At 47.0% G+C, this 10,537-nt stretch overlaps 1 protein-coding gene across 1 annotated transcript in view; it reads right to left on the minus strand.

Moving 5' to 3' along the window:
* SNX31 (sorting nexin 31) overlaps positions 1–8,202 on the minus strand; it is a 73,383-nt gene extending 65,181 nt beyond the window's left edge. Inside the window, exons 1-2 of the mRNA XM_068525865.1 lie at positions 8,137–8,202; positions 7,952–8,026 (exon numbers count right to left, since the gene is read on the minus strand). Coding sequence (XP_068381966.1) covers positions 7,952–8,026; positions 8,137–8,202 — 141 coding nt within the window. The remainder of the gene's footprint in view (positions 1–7,951; positions 8,027–8,136) is intronic.
* Positions 8,203–10,537: the final 2,335 nt, after the last annotated feature.

Genomic DNA, 10,537 nt, shown 5'->3' on the forward strand with positions numbered 1-10,537 from the left:
GCCCCTCCGAGCAGGGCCTCCATTTGCTGTGTCCTGACCATGAACTACCCACACCTGACATCTGCATCTCCACCAGGGTCTCCAGCTTCATTTTCACCAGTGCACATCTCCCGGAAACACCCTCCTGCTTGGGAAGTTCTCCACAGGGACAGCAGCACTAAGCCAGGCACTCCGGACTGGGTCATTGGTGTCACCCCAGATTTGACACTGGCTCCACTGCCATATGCAGTGATTCGTTTCCAAGGTCCTGTCCATCTTCTTTATATACCCACCTCAGGTTGTCCCTGTTGCCCTGTTATGTGGTTGACCCACTCACTGTTCTGGGCAGTGTGAGGGACACGTAAGGACTAAGAATGTCCCCTGTGGCTCTACGTGGCCTGGTCCCTGAGGCTCCTCTTCCTAAGCCCTTGATCCATTGCCTCACTGTTCCTCCTACTGCTCCAGAAAAATGTTAACTCACCAAAATGATGATTGTTAATTAGCAAGAACTTGCCCTCCCCGCCTTGGGACCCACACTTGATCAACTTACCTTAAAAACTAAGACTGAATGCAGGCTGACCCCTCCCATGAAGACTTAAAAACCCGTCTATAAAAAAATTATGATTTTAGGGGCTTCCCTGGTGGCACAGTGGTTAAGAATCCACCTGCCAATGCAGGGGACGTGGGTTCGATGCCCGGCCTGGGAAGTTCCCACATGCCGTGGAGCAATTAAGCCCGTGTGCCACAACTACTGAGCCTGCACTCTAGAGCCCGCGAGCCACAACTCCTGAAGCCCCCGCACCTAGAGCCCGTGCTCTGCAACAAAGAGAGGCCACCGCAATGAGAAGCCTATGTATCGCAACGGAGTGTAGCCCCCGCTCGCCGCAACTAGAGAAAGCCCGCGCGCAGCAACAAAGACCCAATGCAGCTATAAATAAATAAATAAATAAATAAATAAATAAATAAATAAATGTATGTATGTATTAAAAAAAATAAATTATTGAATAAATAAACAAATCGGAGAGAATAGACAAATTTCCAAATAATGTATGTAGATACTTATCCCACAAGGAGATGGAACATAAATCCTTACTCTTTAAGTGTGGGCTGTGCATGGTGACTTCCTTCCTAAGAGCACACTGTGGAAAAGGAGGGGAAAAAGTAACTTTATATGGAGAAACCTGACAAACACTACCTCAGCCCGGTGACCAAGGTAAACATCGATAGTGTTGTCATGTCAATATCAAGTATCCTAGCCATGATGTGATTAGAATGGCACTTGGCCCCTGTGGTTTTCCTCTCAAAACCATAACCCCAGTCTGGTCATGTGAAAAACATTGGACAAATTCCAATAGAGGGACATTCCACAAACTACCTGACCAGTACTCCTCAAAACTGTCAAAATCATTCAAAACAGGGAAAGTCTGAGAAACTGTCACCGTCAAGAGGAGCCTAAAGAGACACGACAATTAAATGTAATGTGGGACCTGAGTGGGATCTTGGAACAGAAATAGGACATTGGGTAAACACTAAAGAAGTCTGAATAAATAACATGGTATCAATACTGGTTCATTAACTGTGACCAAAGTATAATACTCATGGAAAACAACAGGGGAAACTGGGTGCAGGGTAGATGGGAACTCTCTGTACTATCTTCGCAATTTTTTTTAATAAATCTAAGATTGGGCCACAGAAATAATATTTATTAAAAAAAGAAAAACTGCCACAATTACTGAGCCTGCGCGTCTGGAGCCTGTGCTCCGCAGCAGGAGAGACCGCGATAGTGAGAGGCCCATGCACCGCGATGAAGAGTGGCCCCCGCTTGCCGCAACTAGAGAAAGCCCTCGCACAGAAACGAAGACCCAACACAGCCATAAATGAATAATTAATTAAAAAAAAAAAAAAGAAAAGAAAAACTGATGTTCTGGCTTCTCTTGAAGAATCAGAAGGTCTGGAATCACCAAGTTTACATTCTCTCAGGCTGTTCCCACCACCCACCACTGCCTCTCACCTGATCCATGCCTCTCATTTAAATTACCTGCCTGACCCCAGTAGCCATTTAGTTTGCCATCTTTCCTCTAAATCTAGTAGTATAAAATATTAGAGCAACGATATGTTTCTTTTAAATTCAAGGAAAATTTCCTGCTGTGACAGAGATGGTCCAAAGGCCCCCCAGTTAGAGCACCATCCCAGGCAGGGCTGCTCAAACGACCTGGAATTTATGCACCCCATCTCTGCTAATTCCATTAAGTAGAAGCAGGAATTTGTCTTCTTTGCATGCAATTATTTCTTGATGAACTGAGTGAGTGATCTTTAAAAGGCAGTTGTCTTCCTTGGCATGTATTCATAAATGCAGCAGATGCTCCCAAATTGGTTGGAATCACAGCAGCCTTGAGCCAGTAGGGCTGCCTGGGTTACCCATCTACAGGGGAGCATCTGGAGGGGGAAGCCCTAAGGCCAAGAGCTGGGGAAAAAGTCAACAAGGATTAAGGTCCTAATACCCAACCCAGAGCAAAAACTCTCCCAGCAGGTTTTACAACCTGAGCTGACTTCTCAAGGAATCTTTCCCCTCCTTTCTTGAGCACTGGTCTAAGCGGGGGAGATAAACACACAATAAACTGAGCAGTTAAGTCCACCAAAAGTCAATCACCCACTGCACAAGTTCTTCAACTCTATCAAAATACAGTCTTTTCCACTGGTCTCAAATAGCACATAGTTTTGCTACTAAAAGCACTCACATACTAAGAATTATCTGGCATTAGAGTTTAGCTCCATCACTCTTTCAAAAACTGTTCCAAGAGATCAAAAGGAAAACACACCTCTTCTGTTCATTTATTATGAGGTGTTTTTTGCTTGTTTGTTTGCTTTGAAAGACCATGTTCAGATAGCATATTTTTTAAATCCCAGCACAATCTCCTGTTCTAATTTCTCCATCGTACAGTTCTGCCTCTTAACATGAAGAGAACTTTACTGGCCAATTGAAAATGTCACCTCCTTCCCCATCCCATGCACTCACAGACCCCTATTCCTATCCCACAGTGGTGACCTGGGACAAGTGGAATTATGGTCACAAATGCTGTCCTTTTTACAGTCTCTTTTTCTACTGTTGACTCATTCATCCCACCTCTCCAAGGCCCCTGGTAATAAAAATCTCAGATTCTCCAGATAAAGGGCCACAAGCTCAAAGCAACCTGGATTGTGATATCTTGTACCAAAGAACACTAGTCTTGTATATTATCCCATTTCTTCCTCAAAACAGTCCTGTGAGGTAGATGATCATCGCTGCCATTAACATGGTCATCCTTCCACCTTGACAACGAGGGCAATCTCACAATACCCTTCCACCTTGATAACAAGGTTACTTGACAATATGAGTAACCTGAAGCTCAGGCAGCTGAAGTGACTTAAACCAAGATCCTACAGCAGCAGAACTTGGACACAGTCTTTTTACTCTTTTTTCCTTCTCCTTGCCCTCTTTTCCTCCCATCCTCCTCCTCCATCAATTCTCTATTGGGCATCTCCTAAAGCAGGATTCTGTGCTGGATACACTATGCCTACAGCCTTCATTCATTCCTTCATTTAAGTATTTGGGTTTTTCAACTAAATAAACAGGGGAAACAAGATCTTCACACACACAAAAGGAACGCGACAAGGTCTAAACATAAAGTGGCACAGGAATCAGAGAAAGGCATCTTGTGCAATCAAGGGGGACTTCCCAGAGGAGGTGAGGCTTAAGGTGAGCCTTGAGAAAGGGCTGGTCCCTAACCCATGGGCCAGAAAGCAGGGGTCTTCCCAGAAGGGGGAAGTGAGCCAGGCAGAGGCAATGGGCTGCTTGATGAGAACAGAGGGTCTGAGTGGGGGAAAGAGGGGCTATCCGGTGAAAGAAGGGAAGAAGCAAGGCTGAGTCAGCGCTCGGCAGGGAGGAAGACTGAGCCGGTGTGTAGCCCTCCTCTCCCACTGAAGGATCCTTTGCAAGCTCCCACGGCTTGTCTGCATTGCCATGTCTGGCACTGGCAGGGTGTTTTCAAAGAAGCAAGCATCCTTTCCACAGAGTCTACCCTCACTTACACAGGATGGCCAAAATGAGCTAGTTAAAGGTTTCTTTTACAGATTTCTTTAAGTCCCCTTGAGGGAGGCGGTACAGACAAGGGCATAGATCAAACTGGTTTTATTCATCTAAAGGCACAGAAAGCAGTCAGGTCAGGCAGTTCACACAGCAGAGAGATTGGCAGCACTCAGCAGCCGAGGGAAGCCGCCAGACCTTAAGGGAGCCTCAGTGGGGACAGGGCCGCCAGTGATGACTTCAGAGAGCGCAGCTGACCTCTGGGAAACACAACCATCTCTCCTCAGGTCAGTCTTATAGGCATTAGTCTCCACACAGCTTAGCTGAGAGGAGCAGGCGCCACTTCACCTGGGCCAGGTTCTCCTCCTTGATTGCAGAGTTCCCCAATACACAAAACAGAAATCCAATTCGTAAATCCAAAAATCACACGTGCTAAAGTCAGAGTCTTCACTTAATTTAACATAGTGCTTGGTATTTAATAGGTACTTAGTAAATATTCTTAAGTAAATGAGTAAATCAGTTAATTCTATTAAGATGAAATTTCTGTTCTATTGTGATGCAGAACTTCCCCAAAAATCAATTGGAAATGAACTTATACTCACCAAACATACACATAACACACACACACACATAAACACAGATGGGGCCTTTATACTGTTTCTCTTTTTTATAGTGCTAAGTATTAGATCAGATTAAGAATTCTGAGCCATTTCACATCTTCCACGGAATAGGAAGAATAAAAACTAGCTGAGAAGTGGCTGGGAGAAGTCACCCAACCCTTCAGTCTCAGACTTAGGGTTGCCAGATAAAATAGACGATGACCAGTTAAGATTACCCCAAATACTGCATGGGACATACTTATACTAAAAAAGTGTTCGTTGTTTACCTGAAATTCACATTTAATTGGGGATCCTGTATTTTTATTTGCTAAATCTAGCAACCTTACTTGGACTCTTCATCTTGCAATACCAACCTTACAGGGGCTTCCTGGGCAGGTGGAATAAAATCCTGTGCCTGGAACTCTAATAACAGAAATCAGATGTTGTCTGGGGCTAGAGGTGGAGGGAGGGGACCAAGGGCAAAGGGACAAGGGAACATTATGCCTGTGGAAACTGTTCTCTGTCTTGATTATGGTGGTGGTAATTGTATATATTTACCAAAATTCATCACACAATACATAAAATTGGGGAATTTTATTATGTTATGCCTAACAGGATGGTAGTGTAGGATGCAATTGTTTTTCTGATGCAATTTATTTTGTCAACTTTGATAAGGAACCACAAAATGTAATGGGTTAGAGCAGGTTCTAGAGATCAAATCCTGGCTCCAACACTTACTAGCAGTATGACCTTGGGCAAGTTGTACCTCAGTTTCCTCATCTGCTAAAAGGGGCTAATTATAATCCTAACTCATAAGACTGTTGTAAAACTTAAACACGATATGACATGGAAAGCTCTTGGCACCAACCTTAGCACAGAGTAACTGATGTTAGTTATTGTTTTAAATTAATAATAATACCAGTAGCCACCTCCTAAGATCTAAGTAGTTTCTTTAAAATGAAGTTGTTCCTACAGAAAAGGGAAACAATGACATGTGTAAGGTAGTTAGAAACTGGATAAAGAAATCCCCACTTTAGAATTTTGAAAAACCTGGGACAAATATGAAGTATTCATTAATATCCCTTGTATACTTCACAGAGGGCACTGGGCTGTGGCAATTCCATATGTAAAAGTCCACTGCAGGGACTCCCCTGGTGGTCCAGTGGTAAAGAATCTGCCTTCCAATGCGGGGGACGAGAGTTCGATCCCTGGTTGGGGGACTAATATCCCACATGCCGCAGGGCAACTAAGCCCGCACGCCACAACTACTGAGCTCGCATGCCTCAACTAGAGAGCCTGCGTGCTGCAAACTACAGAGTCCACGCGCTCTGGAGCCTGCGTGCCACAGCTAGAGAGAGAAAACCCGCACACCACAACTAGAGAGAAGCCTGCGCGCCACAACGAAGATCCCACGTGCCGCAACTAAGACCCGACACAGCCAAAAAAATAAAGAAAAACAAACAAACAAAAAATCCACTGCAGTGAATAAGAGACGGTTTCTTGTTCATGGCTTCCAAAATAGAAGGTCAAAAGAACTGGCTTTATATCTCCACTTCTGGACCTTCTAAGATTGGATAGGTCCGAATTTTCCTGAAAACAAGCATTTTCCTGTGTCTGTTGGTTAATAAGGACCAGATTCAGGAATTCTCCAAGCATCTGAGTCAGTAAATGTTAACTGAGCACGTAAACTATGTGCCACACTCTGTGAGAAACTGGACCCTAATCTTCATAAGTGCCCTGTGAAGTTGCCATCCATAACCAATTACCTGATTATTTCTGAAAGGGAAATTGAAGATCAGAGAAGAGGTGAAGTGTCCAGCCAGGAAGTGGTCGGTCAATCCCACGCCCTCCTTGCTCCTCCCGGCCGTCTCCTGCTTTTACCCAGTGATAGTCACCTCCCTGATCACACCTCACACACAGGAAGACAGATGAGGGCGGGATATGACCCTCAAATTCCTCCTCCAAATGCCTAAATGACTTGTACTTTCTCTTCCTTTGAGATCCGCATCTGCCTTCCTCTGCAGTCCTCCCAACTCCCCAGACATGTTTCGGTCACAAGTAGCCTGTCATCCTTCAGAAGTCTGAATCCATGCCCTTTTTATTCAGCCATTGACAATCATTCCTGAGGACCTACCAGGTCACAGGCACTGTGTTAGGTGCTACCGACTTAAAGACAAGCACAGAAATTAACTAATGACCACATTACACCTGTTTTTGTTGACGCCAAAGAAACTTAGTCATACCTTGAAAATGGACTTTTCTAATGCACTATGATGTATGAGCAAGAAGGCTCACTGCAATGATGTTTTTAATAGCAGAACAATGGAACTGAGCTATCAACAGAAAATGGTCTTAAAGGAAACGTGATGTATCTACTCACTAGAAACCAGGATTGTCTGAAAGGACTCTCCCAAAAAAGTTAATAGCTGTTGCCTAGGCAAGCATCTTTCTTTCCTTCCTCTCTTCCTTCCTCCTTCCCTCCATCTCTCTCTCTTTCTTCCTTTCTTTCTTTCTCTCTCTCTCTCCTTCTTTCTTTCTTTCAACTTTAGGTATGTGCTCTTTATAATCAGTACACAAAATCTTTAAAAAAAAAAACCAATAAAACACTGTGCATGAGTGTGGGGGAAGGGTGGAGTTCATTTCAAACTCCTCTAACCCACTTTGAAGACTTGCAACACTTCCTTATTAGGAAAATAAAACCCATTAGGGCAGGCTAATAAATCAGTCTACCTCCCGGAAGAAAATGCCATCAGGACTTGTGAGAAACTGGAGTGAGAAATGGCCTTCTGACTTGATAAGTCGTCTGTTTCCTGGGTTTCCAGACCGCCCGTGTTTGAAGCCTATGAATACCCTCGTTTGAAAACAAAAATAAAGACACACCTTTTTAAAGAGGGGGAAATTAAACTCTGGGAGAAAAGGGATTACCCATGTACAAGATTCCTAAGACTACGCCTTGATCTAGACTTGGTTTGCTCATTTTGAACAGGGATATTGTCCTGGGGGAGCAGCTGGCACTGAGATGCAGCCCAGGTGGGGCTGGCGGGGATCACCGGGCTGGAACGGGTTGGGATAATTACCTGTGCCCTGTTCCCGCATTTCACAGCTATAGGTGATTAGGGGCGATATCATGTATTCATTGAGCTGTATGCCAAGCAATTCACAATTAATTGTTACCACGACCAGGATTAAGAGCCTGAAGCCCTCAAGAGGTGCAGTGTCCTGCCAGAGTCAAGCACCCAGAGCCCCCTGGGCGCACTTTTCCTCACCTGCCTCAGGTGGGCGGGCTGGTACCCGCCTCGGATACGCTCACCTGTTCGTTCCAGCGATGCAGCTGGCTGTAGCGCACCTTGCAGAACAGGAACCCGTCCAGGTACACGGAGTACAGCTGCAAACAGAGTCATCACGTCCGGATTAGCCGAGCGAGGTGAGCTCCCGCCCCCGCCTTGTCACCGGCCTCCTCCTCCCTGCCCAGTCGGACCCCGAGCCCCGGCGCACCACGTAGCGGCCCCCCAGTGCGTCGGGCCGCTGCTGGGACACTGGGATGCAGAAATGCATCTTCATGGCTCGGGCGGAGGCCCCGGAGCAGCGCTGGGAACCCGACCCGTGGCAGCGGCGGCGGCGCGGTTAGCGAATCCGGACTCCGCGATCGGCGGGGGAGCCGGACCTGCGGCGGCGGCGGCGGCGGCGCGGTCCTTTGCTCTGAGCCCCGCGGCGGTGTGTGCAGCGGGCTGGCCCCGCGGTCCGGGGCGGGGCCGGGCTCCCGCTGACCCCTCGCCTCTAGTGTCCGCAGGTGGGGCCGGCCTCCTGGTCGCCGCCCCGCTCCGGCTGCGCCACTCGGGTCCCGGGGAGGGAGGGAGGCGGAGCGCGTCCACGGCCAAGGGCCCGGGCCCCGTGCACAGCCCCCGGGCAGGCCTACGCCCCGGGCAGGGCTCCCAGGTGCGAGGCGGGGCCTGAGACGCAATTCAGGGTAGAGAGACTCTAGAAAGTGCCAGTGCCTCCCTCGGGCCAGGGGTTTCATCCTGGGGTCTATGGACTCCTGGAGGGCTCTTTGGGGGAAAGTTGTGCGTGGATGGGTGAGGTGATGGAATTCTTCTGGGGAGAAGGTCCAGGGTTTCATCGGATTTTCAGAAGGTTCCTCGAACTCACAAAAGTTAAAAACCGTTGCTCCAGCAGCATAGATGTCCCGTACCCCCGCCTGATGAGTAATTCACTAACTACTCCCCACACTGCCCCAGCATCTCGGCTCAGGATCCTTGCTGGGGGTTAGGGGTGAGGGAGGCACAGCTGAGGAGAAGCCCCTCTTCTCCAAGCGCCCGCCCCAGGGCCGCGTTCTGATCTCTGTGGCCTGCAGAATGTCCAGTCTGCCTTCCATTGGGTCCGGCGTGAGAGACAGAGACAGATCACATTCAGACCGACCCTCAAACTCAAAATGTTGACATTTTCTGCAAGTCAGTTCCCTGACAGGGTTGAAAAAATTTTGTGTCCCATTACCTGCCAACACTGCCTGCAGTACACTGTGAATTAAGGTTTTCAAAATATGCATACATCTAGCAATTACCCTATGACTAGAACGTTTCTATTAGGTTCAGTTTTATGTGTTAACATTTGTTAAATGTAACACTTAAGGTATGCCGCAGTATTTATAACCCTGCTTTAGTATTTTTTAAATACTAAATATTTTTCCTTTTAGAAAAACTTTTTTTTCCCTAATATACGAGAAACTTCAACAATTTTTTTCCCCTTAATATACCAGAAACCTCATCAACTGGAAGTGGTTTGGGCAACTCTTGATCCCCAAGTAGCCCTGATTTCAAATAGGTGCCAGCACCCAGTTAGCTGGGTTCATATAAACCCTTTGTTCTCTGGACTAACCATCCCAAGTTCTTTCAACAGTCTCTCATTTTTAGTTGCTGTGGAAAGTAATCCTCCTAATTCTGTTATTTTAGTTAAACCAAGATAGCGTTCCTCCCGCCTTGCGGTGGTCATCAGGGTGGAAGGAGGCTGGAGGGAAGCAGCCGTCACATGTGTGTCCGTCATAGGCAGGCATGGGGCTCTCTCTGTGTTTCCTGCCCTTTAATCCTCCTGTAACTCTTTCAGGCAAACAGTAAGAGCAACATCCTACCAATGACAGGCCCAGAGAGTGGAGTAACTTTTCCAAGGTCACAGATCACTTTTTCATAGGTCTGAATAGTTTATTCTAGGATTTCATCAGAATCATGGGAAGTCCTTAAAGATGCAGGTCACCACTGGGTGAGAGCTGAGGGCCTGACATGGGAATCTGAGACGAGGGAAGGAGAACAGCACCGCTGAGCCCCCATTCATTCTCACAGGCTTGCTGGGTGCCAGGCTCTGATGTACATCATGCCGTTTAATTTCCCCAGTAACTTAGAGCTAGGAACCTTCGACTGTTCTGGTTTTTCAGAAAAGGGAATCGAGACTTAGGGCCTTAGAGTTAGGGAGACTGTATAAGGCAGCGGCTAAGAGAATGGCAGCAGGAATTCATATCCCAGCTCAGCAGCCTCTGGCTCAGGGGCCTCGGGCATGTTAGTGGATTCTTAAACTACACTTTCCTCCTATGAATTCATGTTAATCACTCTACCCACTTCAAGAGGATTTTCATTCCATCCTTTGCCTGTGGGCCATCTCTGATCTGGAGGGCCGCTCTATAGCAAGGCAGGGGTGTCCCTGAGCGTCCCCTTGACTAGAGGCTAATCAAGTATGCTCTGGGATCTGGTCCAGTCTTCAGGCAGCAAAGCAAAGCATCCTGGTCAGGCTTTTCCTCCTGGGAACTTACTTCTACCTGTGAAGGTCCTGGGCCCTGGCTCAACCCCATGGCTATGTCCAAACAAAGCCATTTCCTTCCTTTAACTAATGCCACACCTGAATCTGAACTAAA

The sequence above is a fragment of the Eschrichtius robustus genome, chromosome 17 (genome assembly GCF_028021215.1).
Source record: "Eschrichtius robustus isolate mEscRob2 chromosome 17, mEscRob2.pri, whole genome shotgun sequence".
NCBI lineage: Eukaryota > Metazoa > Chordata > Mammalia > Artiodactyla > Eschrichtiidae > Eschrichtius > Eschrichtius robustus.